We start from the raw sequence: 23582 nt of genomic DNA on the forward strand, positions 1-23582 counted from the left end.
ATCCCACCCATCCTGCTCACAACTTCTTTGAACTGTTGCCTTCGGGCAGAAGATATAGGACAATGAAAACACGAACCACACGCCTTCTGAATAGTTTCTATCCAAGAGCTCTGATTGCACTAAATAATGATCTTAGGGCCAGTTGCAAGAAATAGCAAGCAGGAAGTAGGAAGGAATGAGATAGGTTTTAGGTTATGTTATGCCTTTAAATAGGTTATGTTATATTCTGGATTATGTTATGTTTTATAGATTATGTCTGAATAGGATGAGAATGTTGGAGATACGTGCAAATGTGTATGTGAACCCGGTCTTTGGGTGGGTGTTTGATTTTCGTTGTTGTGTATACTGTGTATATATGGACAATGACAATAAATTTATCTTATCTTATCTTAAAAAAAAGAATCCCACAAGCAAGACCTGAGTGCAGCAGCAGCTTTGTCATATATGGCTCCCAACAACTGTCATTCGGGGGCATATTTCCTCTGACAGTGGAGTTAAACCTTATCCATCCACAGCTAGTAGCCAGTGGTAGCCCAGAGGTGGTTTTAGGGTAGCACAACTGGTTAGGTGCTGTGCTGCAGGGGGTGCCACAACAATGCTGTAGAATGGAGACAAGAGGCAGGGGGTGCCAAATTTTAGCGTCATACAGGGCACCACTGAAATTTGAGAGCCCAAAGTCTGCCGCTGGATAGCTTCATCCTCTGTGAATGTGTCTAATTATCTTTTAAAGAGAATTAGACACAGTCACATTGGGGGCCAACACTATAGCATATGGGAGAAAACTCCACAGTTTTAACAATGTGCCATAAGAGAAAAGTACTTTGTTTTGTATGCACCACAGTCCTAATCATAATTCTCTCTCTCTCTCTCTCTCTCTCTCTCTCTCTCTCTCTCTCTCACACACACACACACACACACACACACACTCACATATCTGTTATTTAGCAGGGGAAACAAGTTAAATACGATCACACGTTTAATGTCACACCCTCAATTGTAGAAGCTAGAAACTTGTTGGTGCTGTGTAACTCAATTCCAAACTAAGTCCCGCTACAGAAATGTAATGACTGTGTATCTTTCCTGTCAAGCTCCAGATGTTATATTTTGGGTGTTCATTTCTTTACTTACAAAAATTGTCTGTTTCCCTCCCCTTCCCCCTCCCCATTCCATAAAATGTTTGGATTTGTTTTTAAAGGAAAGCAGAGACTTTGAATGCTGATTTCAGTGCTCACAGCTGTGAAAACTGCAGAATACACACAGCCCCAAACCTAGAACTGACCCATATTATTTTGAGCCAGTACCAATGGCAAATGTGGAAGGGAACATTTCCTGTCTCCTAGCCCCAAGCATTATTTGGTCTCCTCTGAAACAATCTCTAATGAAGGTTTGGTGCTGGCAGGGAAGGAAAGGTTACAGATAGATAATTCTGCCCTCAAACCAAATCCTCTCCTCTCTCTCTGCATCTCTGCCTAGGATGCTGATAGGGTGAGTCACTGAATCTGTCTCTGGGTGCTACTTCAATGCAGCAGCCTTTCGGGAAAAGCCTTCTCCTCCCCTCTCCAGCAGGGCTGTGTGATATCCAAGCCTGCCCACCAGTAGTTTTACTAAATAATTCATTATGCTCCCATGATAACTGAAGTATAAGGAGGGGCTTGATTTAATTTACTGCCTGATTCAAGCCAATCGGGCGGTAAGGCTGCGGTAGAACTGGGTGACAGCAAACCCTGCTTGTATGCTGTGAATGTGAAAGAGAAGCAGTTCCGTGTGTGGGTTAAGGGGAAAGGATTGGATCCAGGGGAGCCATTGGATTAAGAGACTGGCCAGAAGGTAAGATTCAAGTGCGGATCTGGATTGTCCAGAGGATTAAGCAGCACAATGCAGACCTTGTGTGTAAGAATTCTCCTTACCTAAGGACGTATTTTCCGATTTATGGGGGAGGGAACCATGGGCGTGTGGAAGCCTAACGCATGCAGCTGGCATGTAGGCTTGCACTGCTTTTGTGTCTTTTGTCTGCATGCACCCGCTGTCAATATCTGTAACCGAATAGCTGTCGTACAAATAGCTGTTTCCATTGTGCATTCCATACGCTACATAATCAGTGGCACGTTGCATTTGTGTCTGTAAAATCAAAGGAACAAAAACCAATTAAGAAAGGACAGACAGACCAGCCCTTGGGGGCTAATGGAATCAGAAGGCACCCGGTAGTATTGTAATTATTCTTTTTAAAGTGGTACGCATCTTTAAAATCTCGAATGGCTTCCATCTGAAGTGTGAGACAAACCTCCCTCTGGAGGCATGACTGTATAAGCAGAGGCATAGAATAAATTAAGAAAAGGGGGTAAAGGGAAGTGGTTTAAAGAAAGAAACTGAGAGGGACTGAAAAGAGAGGAGGACCAGAAAAGGAGCAAGAGAAGCAAGTGTTTTCCCCTCCCAAAAAACCACCTTTCTGAAGTTGTAGGTATCTTAAAATCATGAATCAACTCTTTCTGCCCACATCCTAAGCATATGTACTCAGACGTCAGTCCAATGGGTTTCAAATGGATACAGAATACAAGCCTATGCATGTTTGTTCCCATTCTATTCACACTCCCGAGAAAGTGTGCACAGGATTGGAGCCTTACATCCTAGTATGTGGCATGTGCTTAGGATGAGTACAGATTTGCATGTGACAAGACCAAAGGCAATGTTTATTCCTTACAAGTGCTGTCTTCCAGTGTTGAGGCAAAATCCTGAAGAGGGTGTCTGTAGCCATCAGTCAGTTGCAGCAAAAAAAGAGTTCTATGGCAACTTGAAGATCAACAACTATATTGTGGCATTGGCAAGAGCCTACCTGTAGCACCCTGAACCTTACGCATGTGCCTGCAACCTTCACAGATATCACACAGCATATAGAGAGGCACAGGGCACCTGATGGCACATCACAGGGGAGAAATAGAGGAATTTAGAAATAATTCACATAGTTACATAGGATCGCAAGACAACTGACCATAGTGGGGAAGGCTGGGACCAGGTGACCCGTGCTGGTGGGCAGGTTCAAAGCTGCTTCTGCTCTCCCTTCTTTTGGTTTTTAATCTCTAAAGCAGAGTTGGATCAGACAGCCCTTCAGATAGAGGGTGGTCCTCTCAGGAGAATGCATAGTCACCCTAGAAAAATCGCATGATTTAAACATTGATGCAAGGTGCTTTTTTCAGCAACAGAGCAGCTCTATTCCCCTTGTATATAGGCCTGTGTATGGGATGATTCTCCTGCCACACCTAGGAGAAACTATGCACTTGGCACGGAAAGAGCATAAGAAGATCTGGGAAAAGTTGTCACCTTACAATACTACATGGGAAGGAGGGGGATTATTGAGTTGTTTTTATCATGTATTTTGTGTTCTTATAATGTGGTTTTATGTTGTGAACTGTCCTGAGACCTGTGGGTATAGGTCAGTATACAAATTTAATAAATTATTACTGGGTGACCCATAGAAGTAGTAGTAGTATTGATTAGCAGTAGGTCTGGGACATATAGAAGAAACTTACCTTAGCTTGCAAACTTCAATGCTGCAAACAATGGTGATAGCCATTAGTTCTGTAAGCTTTTGAAAAAAAGATTAGAGAAACTGGACACCGGCTAGGTCCATTAAGAGCTATCAGCCACAGAAACTAAATGCAACTTCCACCCTCACAAGCAACATGCTTCTGAATACCAGATCCTGCAGACCAGCAAACATGGTAAGGCTGTTGCCTCCACACTCCACTTGTGAGCTTCCCAAAGACATTCAGCTGGCCATCGTTGGAAACAGTGGGATGCATGGATTTTTGGCTAATTCAACAGGTATGGTCTCAGATTTGCCCTTATATCCATCCTGGATCTCAAATAAGCTAATGATACAAATAAGCTTGGCCAATGGCCAGGGATAGTGGGAGTTGCAACCCCTGCATAGTTTTGGTGGGGAAGCACAAATGCTTCCATACTCCCACTGTACCTGCAATATAGCATGCAATGCATCTGTATGCACAGACAATGCACACAGTTCCTAAAAGAAGGGGGGAAAGGGAGAGAGATGTTGGAGATTAGCATATATGGCCCTGAAAAAGATTGGCATGTCTCACCCTGTCACTCAGACATTGTCCCTTCTTTTTGATGATTGCATGGAACATCAGGAAGAACTTTCTGACAGTAAGATCTCCTCGACAGTGGAACGAATGGACTCCCTCAAGAGGTTTGGCTCTCCTCCCTTGGAGGTTTTTTAGCAGAGGTTGGGTGGTCCATCTGTCATGGATGCTTTAGTTGAGATTCCTGCATTGCAGGGGGTGTCCCATGCAGCCCCTTCCAACTCTACAATTCTATTATTCTATGATCTATATATACAGATGCATAACATGTTATATTGTTGGTCAGATGGCAACACACAAGCCTAAAACCCACTTGGAAGCTGTGCTTTGCACTCTAGAAGGCATGATAGCAACCCATTTCCCATCCATGCCTAAACTTTACATGAGTGTAGGACGTGGATCTCAGCGCCTCTGTTTACAAGTTAAGCTTCGCATAAAGATTCCCAAGCACTATATTGTTATAGAACCTGGGGATGGGGGAGTCCTAAAGATTGTTTTTTAAAGAAAACAGAAACCTTTTACATTCATTGTGCATTTCTATAGGCTTCCTGTCTTTTAAGCAGAGGGTTTAGCTGTTCACTTCTCTTTCAAACATGTTATTATATAGAATTTATCACTCCTACATTACCAAAAGAAAGCAGGCTTAGTGGAAGGACTTGAACACTGTTGTGCTCATTTTGGAAAGCCTCAGTGTGATATAGATTGAGAATCTCTCCTCTGTGGTGAGAGATGGTAATGAGTAGGGGGCAGGCAAGCCCGGGCTTTGTGTCTTGGCAAGCAGAAATCAATGCTAAGTGCTCTGTGTAATCAGATTCCATAGCATGGGGGAGAAAGTGTGAATGACTAACACCAGGATTTATTTCTGGCAGCTGCTGGTCTAGCTATACCGTGTAGTCATTCTAGGTGGTAATTTAGTAAGGCTTGCATTTCTAAATATTTATCGCAGTTCAAGTGATGTGGATTTCATGGGCTTACGCAGAGTTATGGTGGCTTGCACATGCACACAGCATTCCAACAGAAACCCTGCACTTGCTATCACTCTTATACATCTTACTTGTGAAAGGAAAAAAGTACCACCCAAACTCTACTGGTGGCTGGTGCCTATTGTGACTGGCAGGGAGCCCAAACAGTAACTAGAGCCGAAACTAATGACAGGCAGAGCCAACTAACTCTAGTTTTGTCCCCATCCTTTCCCCTGCTGAGTTCTACAAGGGCAATGCTGAGACTAAGGAGGAGGAGGATGCTATTAGGCAGTGTCACAACCTGGACTGGCTATAAGTGGGACAGGTGGCTGGTGAGAGGCTAAGGCTCTCATTTTTGGAAAATGAGCATCCAGAGCAAAACCCTCTCTGCTAATTTTCTGGAGTCAGTTTGTGATCAATGGGGCTTCCCATTGAATAACTCCTAGGTAGTGAGCAAGATATTATTCAGAAATAATGGCTCTCTGCCCACATAGCAATGGCAGACTTTAGGTTCTCAGCTTTCATTGGGACACAAAAATTTAGTGCCCCCCATCTCTTGCACTCTGTTCTACATTATTATTGTGGTGTGAGCACCCAGTACAGCTGAGTGGTTGGGCTACCCTAAAACTGCCTCTGGTATAGGCTCCTCCTGTCCCTTCCCAGCTCCTCTCTCAATCCTAGCTGGGTTATAGCAAGTACCTCCCTGTTGGTGGGAGACAGGGCCAGAGAATGGGCCCTGCGGGGTGTTAAAGCAACAGTTGCTTTGCAAGGGTCAACAGCTGGAAACCCATTTCCCCCAGCCACATTTTCTGCTTGGCAGGTGTAACAGTTAGAGACAGAAGTGTGACCTAATTAGCTGTGCCTAATTGCAAGAGCTTGAGGCAGGTAACAAAAAGTTATACACACTCATTGCAAATGCAATTTAGGCATATTGAAATCGAATTAACTGAAGCAGCAAGCCTATGCGTACATCCTTGGAAGTCCAATTGAACACAGCCGAGTCTACTTCTGAATAAATAGGATTGGGACCATATTCTACCACTCGTAACAGGGAGGCTTTACAAAATGTAAGGCCTTGTATTTACACTCAAATGACAGGCAGCACAATATTGCTTCATTCCTGAAGTACATGAATGAAGAAGGTACAATTCCTGGAATGAAGCAATGTTTTCCTTATCTAAGTAATAGCACATTTTCTTCCCCAGTTTACCCCGCTTTCTTTTTCTCTTTCTCCACATCCTCTGTTATCTCCCTCATGACAAATTCTAGATAGAACATAAGCTCCTTGCAGAAGATGTCTGGCTTTTTGCTACTTAAATGGGTGCAAATAATAGCAGCAATAATGACAGTTAACAACAGCAAACACATTTATGTTATATATACTGCAAAAGGCTGGAGGCTCTTTTAATACAGCTGTCGTAACCATTGCTTTGATTTTTTAGTACATAAGAATAGGAAGCTGCCTTCTATTGAGTCAGAAAATTGGTTCATCTAGGTCAGTACTGTCTACACTGACTGGCAGAGGCTCTTCAGGGTTATTAGTAAAACTGAACTGCTGCTTTCCCCCTTGAAAAGTGCACTAATAAAGCTTATTAGGTGTCTATTCTCAGGAACACAGCTGCAATAGGAGACAGGGAATGGGATGCAGTTACAGCCTTTCTCCCTGGTTGGTTGAATCCATTGTTTGTGCCATCCTTGGCATTAACATTTTGATTTGGAAACTGGGGCAAAATGCCAAGCACTCCTCAGGACATATAATCTCATTGCCCGTCCACTAGCATTGTGCAGGTGAAATTTGAGGTTGCTTTTCTTGTTAGGAACATAGGGCTCTGCTTTATACTGAGTCAGGCCATTGGTCCATCTACCTCAGTACTGTCAGCACTGTCTGGCAGCAGCTCTCCAGGGTTTCAGACAGGAAATCTTCCCATTCCCCATGCCAGGAACTGAACTTGGGAAATTCTACATGAATAGCAGGTGCTCTTCAACCAAGCTCTCCCTCTGGTTGCTGAATTGATTAATTAATGAAATGTTGCTTCCCTGCACTGGTTAGATCATGAACTGAGGCAGCAGGAGGGCAGGCTGTTCTAAGAACTGTGTCCATTTTAGGTATTGTACCAAGGCTTGCATCCCACACATACTGCCGATTATTGGCAGCCCCAACCTTGCTTCAGAGGGTGCCTCTGAGTCTGCACACAATGATGTTTTCACCTGCCAGCCAGTGTGCCCCTTACCTGTGCCTACTGAAAAGAATTCTCCTTTGGACTAGAGGAGAGAGAAGGGAGCTGCTGACTGCGCACACTTGCCTCATATTATGGGAGCAAAGATAGGATCTTCTGCACCATTCTGCATACAGGCTGCCCTGCCTGGGAACTAACAGAGAGGAAAGAGAACGGATGAAGGGAAGCTCCATCCTCAGACTAGGGAATATGCCCTCAGGTCACACATCATGAGCAGAGCACTGGTCAAGTGTCTCCCCAATGCAAGTGGAGGCAGAGCAAAGACTAAATAGAGAAGCACCTGTGTCTATTCTTCCTACTCCCCAAACACTCTCCTCTTCTTTTAGGCACTACCTGTCACAAACTCCAAGAGAGAAGTATCCAACGTCAGTGCTATTTTCACACTCTACCCAGAGATCCTATTGATATAAATGCTTCTATTGCTTTAGAGCCTCAGGAGTGAAAGACAAAAAAAGACAAGGAGAGGGGCTAGTTTTCCTGACTCCTCAAGGACTGGTTGAGGAAGTTCTGCATCTCTGCACACTCCCTCTCTCTCACACACACACACACTGAACAGAAGAGATTCTTGTCTGTGTGTGTGTGTGTGTGTGTGTGTGTGTGTGTGTGTGTGTTCTCCTAATGTGTACAAATACATTATTTGCAAGGAGTCATGGATCATCCTTTGGTAGCCCAGTTTCCCTTATGGTATAGATTAAGTCCCACTCCAACCCGACTTTTATGTCATGTTCATTTTTGATACGCAGTAAGCCTTCACATTAGAAACCGCTGGGAAAAAATAGTGACTTAAGGACTCAATCAGAGAAGAGAGCTTATAGTAGCTGATCCCTGAATAGAGATTTGCATATTTATAGTCAAGATTTTACGAACTAAGATGTTGGTTATTATCCAGAGAATGGGTTCTGCCCCTCCCCCAACCTGCACTCTTACTATAATCATTCCAGCTATCCATGCACTAGAAAAAAAATCTCAACATACAGTATTAAAGAGGAAGGGTAAAGAACAGTTATAGACAACAACAGATGTATTACAATGGCTCCAGGAGTAAGAGTTCTAGGGTGGTCAAAACAAGGGCTAAACATTCCTTTGATCCAAACATTCTCAGCTGGGAGAGAGGAGAAGGAACTTGTTTGGGGGCTAAAGGCTGTTTCTGTACAAAATAGCCACCCTGACCTCCTTCTCTAGCCTGGAGATGGGCAGGGGCATAGAGCTTCTCCATCACTGTGATGAGCCCTCTGTAGTTCAGTGGAGCTGTGGAAGGGAGATCCCTGTCCTAAGCCAGAGAGGAAGATTGGGGCTCTTCTTATTAGACTTGCCACAAGACAATGAGACACTCTCTGCAGAGAAGACAGTGAACAGAATTGTGAACCCCTGAAGAAAAAGAGGATTGGTCTCCTAAAGGACACCATTAGAGCAAGGACTAAACCTGTTCACTACCTCTGGGGGAAGGAGCAGCAATAGCCTCCTCTCAGCTGTGTCTTAGATGGAAAGTTGGGCTTATATGGATAGCCAGTGCTTTTTTTAAAAAAATGTTTAGGGGTACTCTCATTTTCCTACTCATATTGAAATATTGCCCCTCAATAAGGCCAAACTTAGATTCACAAAATGTTCTGGAGTATGCGTACCCCTGCATGCCCCCAGAAAAAAGTACTGTGGATTGCTATACTTGTAATCCATAATTAGACCAATAGCTTAATTCTAAAATTTGCTTAGGATGTGGGACCTGCTAATAGCAACGCCTAGACAAAATTGCAAACTACAGTGTTACACCCAGGTAGCACACACCAAGCCACCCTTTTATAACCGGGACATAGGCTGCAGTACTGACACGGGTGGCAGTAGGGACACGGGTGGCAGTGTGGGTAAAAGCCTCAGCGCCTAGGGCTTGCCGATCGAAAGGTCGGCGGTTCGAATCCCCGTGGCGGGGTGCGCTCCCGCTGCTCAGTCCCAGCGCCTGCCAACCTAGCAGTTCGAAAGCACCCCCGGGTGCAAGTAGATAAATAGGGACCGCTTACTGGCGGGAAGGTAAACGGCGTTTCTGTGTGCTGCGCTGGCTCGCCAGATGCAGCTTTGTCACGCTGGCCACGTGACCCGGAAGTGTCTCCGGACAGCGCTGGCCCCTGGCCTCTTGAGTGAGATGGGCGCACAACCCCAGAGTCTGTCAAGACTGGCCCGTACGGGCAGGGGTACCTTTACCTTTACCTTTTTAGGCTGCCGAAATCTCTTATGTCTATGTGGAGCTCTTTATTCTAGCTATGTTTAGTAGAGCTAACTAATGGGGAATAGTATTGGGCATGTTTATTACAGTGGCTGTGCTGAGCTGTATGGCTGCAGCTGACTTACTGTAGCACACTATGCTGTTGTATCTTCTGGAGAATTTGCCTAATTCATACCGTAACTCCTTTTGGTAATCTTCCTTCCTGTGTAGCAATAGAGAAATGATAGTAAGCGACAAGACTTTATATTGCTAGCACCATGGAAAATCATGGGTTAGTTTAGATTACTCTGTGTTATGAATAATAGATCACTCAGCGATATCCATTACTTAATCTACATAGAAATGATATGTACAAGTTGTTTCCATGATAAACATATGGACATTGGCATGAGGTCAATATTTAATAGCTGTGCACTGAACTGCTCATTTAACAAATGACTTGTTTTTCTGAAAGTCCTCTAATTGCAGAATTATGCAGGGACTCCCTTCCCACCCCCCACCCTCACCGTAATGCAGCCTTTGAATCTGCTTTACCACTTGGCTCAATCATTATTGTCTTCCCCATGCTAACAATGCAAAAATACAAAATATTTTTGGTGACTTTGATGAAAACCGGAAGCAGCTTGACCTTTTCTCTCAGGTGGAACATTTCTGAAGCTTAAAGGTTGCTCCCTGCAATTACAAAATTCAACTCACACAAAGCTCCTGTCTCCAGAGTTTAAACTCTCTTCACTGAAAAATCTCAGGTGCACATTTCGGCTACAACTCCAAGCAGGAAGCAATTATTGCTAAGAAAGTCTGCATATTGAACTGATGCTAGCCTAAGACAAAACTGAACAAATGAAGTTCAATGCCTGTCATGATAAAAAAAAATCTTTTTTGTAGAAAATAATGATAATAAGATTTAAGACTTAAATACATGCATATGTATGTGGTTTTAAGTGACTGAGAAAGGGACATTGTTTTAGGATGACACGTATCATTTTAAAGTTCTTTTTCAATAAATTGTTGTAGTTCACTACCCAATTTTAGGTGCTTAGTTTTGTGTCGGATGTCTCAGTGGTGGCCGAATGTTTTTGGGATAGTGAAGAGTCAAATTGTCTTCCACCAACAGCATTGTGAGACAGTGGGAGGAGGTTGCAATTAGTTTGCTTTCAGTATCTTGAGGCAAGAACTTTAAGATATGTTATTGAAATGTGGCTACGGTGCTGTACTACAACAACTATTACTACAGGCAAGGCCGTTTACAAGCTGAGGAAACAACAAAGATCACACATCTTATATAACAATCTGATCCAGTACAAAAAAAGTCATAATAAAAACGTAACTTTAAAATAAACAACTTATATCAAATAAAGTAATGTTCATTAATCCATTAGAATATAATAGTACACAATGAAATTAACCACGAGCAAACAATAATTAAACAAAAAAAATCACTCTTAACATTGACAAGAAATAATTACCAACCTATAATCAATAAAAATAACAGCAAGGAGTTCCACAGTGCAGGACATGCCTCACTACAGGGCTGGTCTCTGACAAAGGCTGACTAAACCTTGGGGATGTTGGAGACCACAGAAAATTGCACCATCAGAAGATCTCAGTGATCCAGATGAAGCATAGGGAATGAAGTTGTCCATGAGGCACTCTGGGCCCAAGTTGTTTAAATTAATACAAGAGCCTTCAACCTGGCCTAGCAGCAAATCAGCAGTCAGTGCAGCTCTCTTAGCAAAGGAGTAGCATGTTGCTTATGGACAAGATACAAAGGTGTTATCATATGCAATAAACTCTCCCTTGCTTCCCTCTTAAATTTACTCACCTGCGCTAGACAGAGGAAGAGAATTAGCAGCCCAGTTGTAAATCCAGGATAGGATCATGCTACCATGACTTTACAGTCCAGCTTTTGCTTTGCTCTGCAAAATGCGATACTCAATCTAAACAGAAAGGAGATAGGTGTCAGGAAAGGAGTACTGTAAATCAGAGGCATGCTGATGGAACTTCATAACTCTGCATGTTCTCTATGGTTTCTACAGCCAGAAGCAGAACAGTTAAGAGGAAAATGGAAGGGAGCAGAGCAGTCAGACAAGGCAAGAATGTATAGGTCCTGTTGGCCACGAGATTGCTGTACAGCTGTTTGAGAGGAGACGGAGTAAGCATTGTGCAACGTCTCAGTACTGTCTCAGGAATAGCCTCTATAGTACTATTGGCCACACATATAAGAAGAATGAAGTGGGAATGCAATGGTAGAATTCTGAAAGTGTTTCATGATCTATTCTATTTTGCCACATTAAAAAAATAAAACTGTCTACGAGCAGAAAAGTAGCACAGCAAAGGTCAGGCTGGAGAATAATGTCTCCCTTGGGTGCTTTTAGGTGCTTTGTTCTTTTACATGCTGAATGGCTTTTTTTTTTAACATGGGAAATCTCTCAGGTCCGCAGTCTAAAGTGGTACAGCCCACTCTGCACACCCTGGCATAGTACCACCACATTTTTCTGCTGAGTGTATAGACCAGGCCATAGCTGCTTAATCGAGCAACAAAAATGTATAAGTCACTCATTCTTGACAGGGCACCTTTGGCACAATAGTTCTGTGAGGGCACCAAGCCTATAATTCTTATTAAACTACAACTCCCAATATTATATAGGGAAGAATGGATGACGTTCAAGCCAGTTTTAGGCTGTAATACAGAGATGCCTCAAGAGGCTTGATGTGGTTTGCAGGTAGCACTGAAGAACAATGTTACAATCTCTATGTGGTATTCCTCTGAATAGAAGAAGCAGTGTGACTTCTGTATGAGGTAAAGAGAATGGAGGGGAGCCCCCACGCACCCGCAATTTGCCATGAAGGATAACCTGATTTACCCTCTGCAGTGTTAATAATTTAGACAAACCTTTCAATGGCAGTGATGCATGCTGCTTCCCTGCAAGCTCCATTCCATGTTATGCATTATAATTACTTTATTTGTTTCTCAGTAATGGTTCCTGAAAAGCTAGTGACATGTGCCCATCTGCCAAAGCTTATATCTGTTTCCATTTATTATTTCTCACTTCTGTTTGTTCTGTTCTTCTCCACTTGCTGGTGGCAAAACACACACAGGATCCGTCTCAACAGAAAATGCTGTTCACACAGGACCCAGATTATCTGAGGGTGGGAATTACCTGAGCTAGGAGGCCCAAGGGGGCCCATAACCATGACTAAACCAGGGGCAGGGAACCTCAGGCTTGGGGCCGAACACAGCCAAGTCTCTTGAAACTCTACCCAGCCAACACCCCTTTTGCTCCGACCCTGCCCACCACTGGCATGTGACCCCAGGAAAGTCACCCTGGGCTGAAAAATATTCACTGCCCTTGGTCTAAATTGTAGACCATGCTTGAGGATACTGAAGCAGATTCATTTTCCTATATCTGCATTTTGGATCTATCTACCTACTTACACAAATATTTATATCCCACACTTCTAGTGCTTGTGCGCCACATAAAATCAATTACAAAGTATCATAATGTTCCAAAAACACAATATTAAAAAAATAGATACAATATAAACAGAGACAGATGCAACAAACGAAGGCATTAGATTTAATACCTATCCAGAAAAGCCTGCCTAAAAAAGTTTTTTTGAAGTACGGAAAATTCACTAGTGGAGTCTCACAAGGCAAAGAATTCCACAATTTAGGTGGGATCACAGAGAACACCCTTGATCTCCTCCCCACCAACCAAGACTCCACCATAGCTAGGCCACAGAGGAGGGCCCTTTTGTCAGAAGAATTTAGGGCCCAAACAAGCTGATATATGTATGGAATGTCCAGAGCTTGTGAGATATGCTGGAGCCAGTCAGAAGTAGCGCCCGAACAGAATGAAAGCCTGCAATCCAGTACCTACTTAACTGGGAGTAAACCCCACTGAACTCAGTGGTACTTTTTTCTGCATAGATATGTACAGGAAAACAGCCTGGTAATACAAGAAACTGTAGGCCTTGCAGTCTGAGAGACTTGAGAAATGTGGGTCCCCTACAAGCTCCACAGATCTTTGGTTTCTGCAGGCAGAGGGGATGGATTGGCCCAGTGTGGGAGCTGACTGGCAACAGGAAAGAGGAATAAGCACCATAATAAGCAGTGACACTGACATCCCAGGGAACTGTGAGCTGGGGCTGCGAATAGGTTTATGGGCATCAGAAGGTATGTGAGTAAATAAGCTAGGCCTCTAGCATCGTTGCGCACTGAAGAAAATTCATGGCATTAGATCCCAGGAAGAAGGAAGAATTCCTAAAGGGCATTTCTTAACATATATTTAAGTCTATAATATTATGTATTGATATATATATATATATGCCATACTGCGGTTTACGCCTGTAAATACCTATATCAGGCAGCCAGAAACATAAGGAGCTTAAACAAGAAAGGGGGGGGAGCTGAAGAGCACTGATCAATCCTCCACCCCACCCCCAAACTTGCCAAAAAATGTCAAGAGACTATTGGGTAGGCGGAGGGTGGGGGCTGTGTTAGAAATGGATACCAGGCCTAGAGAAATTATGTCCAGGGTACTCTTGTATGCCCTACCCAGGGCCGTTTCCAGAGGCCTCCACCATGTAAGGTGCGATAGCTAGGTGGAAAAATAAAATGCTTTATTGTCTTACATAAGTGAATATCCTACCTGCCTATATAATACCTCAAATATATGTGTGCTAATTTCATTAGGGGTATACTTTTCCCTAGGGATTTGAAGAAAGATATAGCTGTTGGTAGGATTGTGAATGTATTCATTCAAATGCTAAATGCTCTGTAATATGGCTAAAGGCTTCCAACCAATGGTCTCCTCAGTCCAGCCCCCTTTGTGACCTCTCCCCTTTATCTTTATTAGCAAGGCTACAAGAGGGAAGTGGTTGTTTACTGGTTTAGGCAGCAAAGTTGTAGCTTATAATAAAACAAACCCCAGGTACTTGTAATGGAACTTTGCTCCCATTCATTCCCCATTACCTTCAACTTTCCCCTTTTTCTTGTTCTCTATTGTGTTTTTTCCTTCACTTCCTTCTTATCCTTCCTTGTCTCTCCCCTTGCCACACACACACTTTTCAAAATTTAAATTGTAAGTTCCTTGGGGCAGAGAGAGTTGTTTGTGTGTGTGTGTGTTTTCCCCAAACTTTTATGTATACTGTCTTATTGTGAGCATGTGGCGATTTACAGATTAAAGGACATAAATCATAGCATTTCCAGATCAGCTATCAACATCTTTTTACTCAGTGAAAAAATTATGCAGCTTCTAACTTGAATGTTGCAGATTGCCATTTCTCCTGTGCTGCAAACCACTTTTGAAATTGAGACTTTTTTGCAAGCAGTTTCTGATGTAGCTTGGAGGACAGCTGCTCAAAGAAAAAATGCTCATTCCACTAAGTATGTTCAAACCGTGGGGCGAATTTTCTTTTGTCTTACTTGCTTTTCATAGTCATCCCCACCATGAGATGAGTACATGTTCCCAATTTACAGGTGGAGAACTGAGGCAGGCAAACCTGAGACCATGTATTGAACAAAGATTGGAACTTCAACCCTGTCAACCTAAGTCTAATGTTCTTGCACAGCCATTTTCAAATTAAATAGGACTATGGAAAGAGCCTGTACATGATAAGGCTGTGAACTATCCTCATGGCGGAAATGATGTCATGATAAATTTTGTCACCTAAAAATGGGCATGTGACTTGGTGCCTGGTAACTCTCTGATCAAATTTCCAGGCATTCAACACCAATGGAAGCTTCCCTCCAGGGACTAATAACAGCTTTGAGAGTGTGGGGTTTTTGTTGTACAGTGCTACTTCGGGTTACAGACTCCGCTAACCCGGAAGTAGTACCTCAGGGTAAGAACTTTACCTCAGGATGAGAACAGAAATCGTGCTGCGTCGGCGCGGCAGCAGCGGGAGGCCCCATTAGCTAAAGTGGTACCTCAGGACAGGCCCAGACCGGGGGGGGGCATATGGGCCACTTGGCCCGGGCCCCCGATTCCAAAGGGGGCCTCGGTCAGCATATTCACAATCGCAGGGGATTTATAAGAAAGACTTCAGTTATCCCCAGGGTAAAAAGGGGGGGCACATTATCTACCTGGCCCAGGCCTCTGCAAGCCCCTGCCTCAGGTTAAGAACGGTTTCAAGTTAAGAATGGACCTCTGGAACAAATGAAGTTCATAAACAGAGGTACCACTGTCATTTTGGTAGAGTTGGCATATGCCACATCCCCCCCCTGACAGCAGCTGTTTACATTCTTTAAAAGAAGCACATTTGTTGCTTTCATGAAATTAACATAACACATCGTTTGAACCACATAACTATTCAAATGAGTTCAGCCTGCTGGATGAAATATCAAAGACTTTCAAGTATGCTTAAATCCCAGAGTAGTTAAATCCTTTACCGAGAGCAGTTTTTTAATTAATGGTGTCTCGGAATCCTCTTTGTGAAGGAATCTGAATAGCTGTTTGGTCCAAGTCCAGTTTAAGATCCTTAAGGAGGGAGACCAGGAGCCTTGAAGTTACCTACCAACAGTTAGTACCTGGTTAGCTGACTTACTAGGCACATGACACCTGGTTACAGATTTCCACACTGTGTATATAATGTATTTCCATGTAAAAATAAGAATAATTTTAAAATATGCATTTATACATATAGAATAGCATATGGAAGCAAATCCATTGCTTCTTTTTTATCAGTGAATTTATTATGTTCACCCAGTTTTTTATGTTCACCCTGTTTTTCATTGGATTTCTGTAGCAGGATGAGACACAATTCATTAAGAGTAAAACTGTAAATTAGAAGGAACCATACACTATAACCATGTTAACATAAGCACATAAAAAGAACATGCTGGACCAAGCCAGCATTCTAGTACAGCATTCTGTTCTCCCAGAGGCCAACCAAACTGTATGAAATAGTCAGCCCAGCAGCTGGGATATAATAAAGACAAAAAGAAACTTTAGTAGAACAAGGCCAGAGGATTTTTCAGTCAGAGTCCTTTCTGATGCCTCAAAAATTGACCTGGACATTTTCTTTCTCAATGGGTTAATGAACCTGGGGGAAGCAGCTGGTTTTATACAATGGTGTAATGTGTCCTTGCTACAAAAAAAGCAACAGAAAAGTCACCTGCAAGCTTAATTCGCACAAGGCTTCAATGTAGTACTTTGTTCTTAGTGATACATTCCTAGGGGCTTATGGCTGCTGGGTATGGTCTGAAGGCACAGGAGGTCACCATCTTGCTAACTAGGTCAGAGTCTGGGGCAGTGCCTGAATGGTGACCGCCTAGGAACCAGATGTATGCTTCCTTTGGTTCCATGATGGAAGAAAGATGGGATATAAACATAAGAAAATGCATGGTGACAAATGGTGAATCATAATAACTGGACAGGCACTGGAACTGACAGGTGGCAGCAGATTAAAAACAAATCCTAATAATAATAAGAACAACAACAACAACATCCCATGAACTTTATTGGCTCAAGTGGCCATTTTTATCACAACTAGTATAAACGTTTTTGAAAATTGAGTTGATGGAAGATACAGTTGGTATCCAGAGATGGACCAAATGCCAAAAGTGCATCTCCAGTTTGATCATTCTCACTAGAAAAAAATGTTGAAAAAATGTTGACCATTGATCTGGCCCAGCATAATAATAATAATAATAATAATAATAATAATAATAATAATAATAATAATTTATTTATATCCCGCCCTCCCCAGCCGAAGCCGAGCTCAGAGTGGCTAACAACAATAAAAGTAACACAGTTTACATGTTAGTTCTTATGGATTATTTCCAAAGTTAGTCAGACATTTCAATAGGTCAGCTCTGAGCAGAACTTATTTGGATACCACCCTATGTCTACAATGGCAGAATTATATGAAAAACTGATCCAGATTTAACAATATTCAGTACATTAGGATCCATGGGGAGGGCAATCCTGGTATAGTAGAGAAACTGGCCTTAGATGAAGTGCATCTTCTGAGGCCAATTCAGTCCATCTTATGATTGTTTAAATTATGAATGGGAGAGAGGTCCAAGACACGTGCACTTTGTACATGCATACATTGGGAGCACATTCCTATAGTGACTGTGTATTTATGTAGTGCACACACAAATGTTAGTATCAAAGTCTGGCTGTCACAGTTAGCATTCAGTAGTTCAATATGCTCAGTTTTAACAAATCAGGTATAAACCTTCCAGCTTTATCTTGAGAGAAACCCACTGTTGAAAAAAATATGTTTGACCAGTGATCTGTAATTGGTGCTTACTAGCATTCATTGTTTGGGGATTTTGCATGTGTTTATAAAATTTTCATGTTGTTGATCTTTTATTAATAGTATTATATAAGATTTGTATATTTACAAAAAATAATCATCAGATTTGTACTAAGGCTCTTCACAAGATTATAATATATGAAGGCACTCTCAGACAGGATATTTTATACAAGCACAACACATTTCCCTTAGTCTGCTGCCTTTTCTCATCTTCTTTGTAGGGTACAAATTTGGGCTGCCTTTTGCGGAGGTGGCCATTTTAGCTCCATAGCAAGAAAACAGCTCAGTTTAACCCTGGCTTTAAAAACATGGATCTGTTGTGACAGCTATAAAAACACATGGTAGAGAGAGCCTTGAGATGATGTGAGAAGAGTTCTATTTTATATACATCAGAGCACAGGACAGGCTGAGACTAGAAAAGCTCTCCTCTGTTGTGAGAGAACCAGCAAGTTGCTTTCCAACTGTTCCCATAGGCATTTTTATATCACAGCGGATCCTTAATGCATCTTGCCAGGCCCTGCGAATTAAATACACCCAGCTTATTTTATTCAGATCAGTGCACTTCAAAGCCATATCTCTCTCAGTAGAGGAAGGCTCTGCTCTATTAATGCCAGTCATGATGCCATATAGTCTCCTGTCATTTAGTGGGAGACTAGACTTTTGCAAACACATATAACATCATGTACCATCAGGCCTAGGGCTGGGGGAGAAATTTGATTCAATTTGCATTTAAAGGTGAATCCACCTAATTTGCACTTTCCAAAACAATACGAGAAATGAAACACAGCCAGCCTTTGAAATCTGTACTTTTCTTTGCAAAAATGTTTACAAAAAATATTTACAGTGTATACTGGGGAAAATTTCATACAAACGTGTATATTAGAAGTGTACACTAAAATGCTGATGCATTTCCACAAAAACCTTTTTATAAAAAACAAACAAACCACTGATGTTGGGAAACTGAATTTAAGACAGGAAAAATGAGAAGCTGAGAGAAGCCGAGACTGATAGATTTGCCCATCTCTCATTAGATCCCAGAACTAGACTATAGAAAATTGGGGGAGAAAAATAGACAAACAAAAGAACCCCATTATTTTCAGGGCTTCAAAAAGAAAAGAGCCAGATTCAGTAAATCTGTAGTTTTTATTTTATCTGTGCCCTTAGTTTGCACTGACGTCACCCGCCTTCATTTGAATCTTTGATAGAGCAGGAATGCCTGTGACATTTATGCGCAGACTTAATCTTAATGATGGCAGAGGTGTTTGTGTCAAGAATGTGCAAAGGCAGGCTTTCATTTGAAAGGCCTTTACTGCAGGGGAAGGGGGAAATAAGTAATATGTTGCACAGGAAGACTTTGAAGATGGAGATGGCTTCTGTAATTTCCAAGGATTAGCACTGGATTTATTTCCCCAGCGTTGCAGGCTTTTGCTGAGCTGCCTCTGGCTCCCCTGATAAGCAGGCATCACAAAAGGCCTTTGCAACCCATGGAGTTGCCATGATAAGACTCTGCCATGGTCAGGCGACAAGCCATGTGATTGTTCCCATTGCCAGAAAGAATAGCATTGTGAAATTCAAAATTATAAATCACAGTTTTAATATCCAAAGGGTCTCTTTTTCAAACAAAGGGACATGATGTGCAATGCCAGCGCTGACAATCCTTTCCCGTTTCAAGGTTGGGCTTTTGATGCCCCTTGCGACATCTCTAGAGTGTATCGTAAACTATCAAGCTGTCATAGAAATATCATGGACAACTATGTATAGTCTCAGGGCTAGGGCTGCCCAACTGCTCCCACAAACATGTTGGACTCCATCAACATTGTGCTTTTGTGGCCTGCCTGGCATTACGCTGTACTGTTTTTAACACTTGATTGGGAGCCACCCAGAGTGGCTGGGGAAACTCAGCCAGATGGGTGGGGTATAAATAAATAAATAAATTATTATTATTATTATTATTATTATTATTATTATTATTATTATTATTAAAACAGGGGTTGCCTTGTGTAGTTTTTCATGAATTGGTTATGGATAGGGATCCAATCAAATGAGCTGTGTTTTACTGTGGGTTTTTTGTGGGTTTTTTACAGGTAAAACTATCTTGAGGAAATCAAGTGTCTTCCTCCCCACTGTACAACTGGTGACAGAACATCTCTTCCAACAAGGCAGCAAGAACCCCAAAGGCTCTTTAGACTCTTCCACTGTGTTGTTTTGTCTTACCTGGGTATTCGGGAAACAGCCACAATGAATTTCCTGCGAAGGCGCCTCTCAGATAGTAGTTTTGTGGCCAACTTGCCAAATGGTTACATGATGGACCTTCAGCGTCCCGATAATTCCACCAGCAATCCTGTTTCCCCAGCAACAGAGAGGAGGCAGCAGCCTGTACAGCAACCTGCTTCTGTTTCTTCTGGTACCAGCATCTTTAGTTCCATCTCCAGTGCCATGAAGCAGACCACGCAAGCAGCTGCGGGGCTCATGGAGCACACAGCAAGCCCTACCCCTGTAGTCCAGCAGAAACCCCAAATCCTCTTGGTAATTGATGATCCGCACACTGATTGGTAAGTACCCATACTTTCTTACAGAGGTAGACAACACAATGAATTCCAGATATTTGTTAGACTACAACTTCCATCATCCATGAGCACTGGCCATGTTGTTAAATGTTAAATGTTGTTAAATAAAATAGGATTGATTTCCCTTCTTTTTCTGTAACGGGGGTGGGGTCCAATACCACCTGCTGTTTTCTCAACTAACCTGCTTCTGTGTGAATTTTATGCCTCCTGTAATGCAACAGAGGAACGCTAGATGTCAGAATCTCATCACTGCTTCTCCTGAGGAACTCCAGATAGAGCTGTACAATAAATGTATTATAGAAATATGACACTATAGTGTTCAGGATTCTGACTGAGTTTGGCAATGGTTGGAAGTAATTAGAGTACAGGCTGTATTTAGTGATTCAGTATTGCAAATTAAAACCTAAACTCACGTTTTCTCTCTTAATGGACCTCCGTGCCTGTTGCCACCCATGCAGAACTAATTCCACAGTCTTCTTTAGCCACAAGCAAGAAGTCATTGGCATTCCTGCTTGTGACTTTTAGTCCTAGAGGAAACTAAAGAATGGAATGCCCCCCATCTCCAGCTCCATTGTTTTTTCTAGAGTAAACATTTCATTCACAGCTTTTCTTCATGGTTGATAGTCTTCCCAGAACATGCAAACATTCACACATTTCAATAGCTTGTTGCATCCAGACCAGAAGTTTTTTCAACCTGTATCTGACAGCACAGAAAGAGTGATGTCAGAACCACACGTCTCGACCTGTCAATGTTCAGAGTTCCACTTCCTAGGGACCCCCCCCCCCAAAAAAGCTTTATTTAAATAACAAGATATAAAGAGCCTTGGCTCCAGATATGGATATGCAGCAAAGGGCTTTATTCCAAAAGTTGTGCACATGTACCTGGTTCTGCCTGTGCACCAGTCAAATGCTCAGCTTTTAATAATCTAGGGTACAGTTCATTCCCCCCTCCCAGAGGGATACACCAGGCAATCAAAGCTAGTCAAGATCGAAGTGACAACCATGAAACTGAATCTATGTATCCAGGGCCCAGTCCTTCAGCAGGAGCTACACATGCATCTCCAGGAGTCATTATGATGACCCAATCTTGAGTAGTATATTCACAAACACCTGCAAGCCATGTGGTTGGTTCAGAAATGAATCAGCAGGAAGCATGAGCAGATGAGCTTCTTTGCACATGTAAGTCATGTGCTCAAACTTTTATCGGGTCAGAACATCTGTGATTGGACTGGAGGACAACAGTCTTGAACTGTACAACTTTCCAGCCATTTCCCCATGCTTCTTTTGTATAATCAACAGAGCTGGAAGGCTCATCTAGTCCAACCCCCTGCTGAAGCATGCTACTTATAGCATCCAATACTACTGCAACATCCCCATCAACAGAGCATTTAAATGCATCCTCAATATGTGTGCCATTGCACCCCTTTTCTCAGCCATATAACAACAAACTAGATTTCAGGCTTTTTTGTAATCCCATGCAACTAATTCCAAATGCCAAGAGATTTAGGCACCACCTGCACTATACATTTAAAGCAGGAGCATACCGCCTTAAAAATCATGGCTTTTCCAAAAGAATCTTTGGAATTAGTTTTGTTAGGGATGCAGTCCCCAGGATTCTTTGGGGGAAGCCATGACTGCTTAGAGAAGTAAGATACTGCTTTAATTGTACAGTGCAGATGGAGCCTTTTCTTCTTTTTCCTCCAACAGTATCCCATTGGGCTGTGTAGCAGCAAGCCATTTCTGAGATGCAAGGGATATTCAGAAGCAGTTTGTACTGAAACATAAAGCTGGTGGGCTGCCCTTGAATACAAATCACAACTACCCCTGGGTGCACATGAGTCCTCGGAAGTGAGGTGATTGGTGCTTTAGTTCCAAGGCAGTTTGTGCTATGTGCCTGGTTGGAAATAGATTTGTGGCAGGGAGCTTGTGGCACTCCTTAAATAAAGAATAACCTAGTTTTAGGAGCTCTGTGGAGTGCTTGGCTCAGGAAGAGGGATGCACCATGTGCCAGAAAAATGGGGACTTGACTTGTGTGTATGCATGTGCTTCTGTTTGTTTAGGTAGAATTTTGGGAAAGATCCTTTTCTCCTTGTGACAGAAAGAAGAGGATGTTTGTTCATACTGTAGTGCGTACAGTCCAAGTGCACTTTTGGGTGACAGGTGGGGCAGCCTAGCCAGATTGTTCATTTAGTCTTCTCTTCCTGCTTGTCAAAACAAAGTAGTTTAACTACCTAGAAGGCTGGTGTATCTAGCTGATACTGCAGAAAATTCCTTGCTTTTCTCCCTCGGGGATGTGCATTTTTGAAAACTGTTTAACTTCCCAAGGACACCTGTGGGAATGCAGAGTCAACAAACATGGGAAAGGATTGGCTGGTGGGTGGAGAGAAGACTATAGCAGTGTATTTATTCACAGTATGAGGACATGAGGAAACGGAGTGGCAGAACTCCATGTTACTGTAAGCCAGCCAAATCTGAACACATGACCTCATCCAGGAGGAAAACGTCCCACCTCTGGCAACTTCCTTGCCCAAATCACTTCTAAGTAAAATCATGCTCTTGCTGGAGTGAATTTCTTAAATACAAAGTAGGGCTATATAATGTTAACCCTTTCAGCAGCAAGAAAAGGCTGTGCTTCTTCAGTTTTGGGAGAGAGAGAGAGAGGGAGGGAGGGAGGGAGGGAGAGAGAGAGTTGTCTATTGATACCACATCTTGAGACACAACGTATTACAGAAAATAAATATTTTGCATGCGTTGATCAGTTACTCCACCAATCTTCAAAACAAAAGCAGTGTTTTGTCTAAATGATGCTCAGATTATTCCACAGTCACCAGCTGACTTGCTTAATATTCCTCCACAACATAATGGCTTTCACATTGTATCATTTACAAATCAAAAGGTTAAAATCAGTGGGACTAAAAAGTGCTTAACTTTGGCTGGATCATTCCCTCAGTTTATACTTAATAATGTGGTTCCAGTGTGAGGTGCAATAATACTTTCTGCATGGTGGCCTGGTTTTCATGGAACACTAAATCAAACTATAGTTTTCAATGAATGAGCAAGTGTGTTGGTACACAGTGAAAAATCACAGCTGCTTCACTGTTCCCCAACTCCTGCTGCTGCCATGCTATCAGAAGGTAAGCCACCTTGGGCAAAACATTTGATAGCTCCCTTAAGTTACTTTTAATAGTTAAAATCAGAAAATAGAAGCACTGAAATAAGTATCGCAAAATTCC

General features: G+C 42.5%; 1 protein-coding gene across 2 annotated transcripts in view; it reads left to right on the forward strand.

Moving 5' to 3' along the window:
* Positions 1–1505: 1505 nt before the first annotated feature.
* Positions 1506–23582, forward strand: part of SYN3 (synapsin III) — a 177363-nt gene continuing 155286 nt past the window's right edge. The window contains exons 1-2 of one of the 2 annotated variants that reach the window (XM_053407333.1): positions 1506–1827; positions 19867–20334. In XM_053407333.1, coding sequence (XP_053263308.1) covers positions 20021–20334 — 314 coding nt within the window. In that variant the 5' untranslated portion in view covers positions 1506–1827; positions 19867–20020. The remainder of the gene's footprint in view (positions 1828–19866; positions 20335–23582) is intronic. The other variant, XM_053407334.1, reaches the window with a different exon arrangement.

The sequence above is a fragment of the Podarcis raffonei genome, chromosome 10 (genome assembly GCF_027172205.1).
Source record: "Podarcis raffonei isolate rPodRaf1 chromosome 10, rPodRaf1.pri, whole genome shotgun sequence".
NCBI lineage: Eukaryota > Metazoa > Chordata > Lepidosauria > Squamata > Lacertidae > Podarcis > Podarcis raffonei.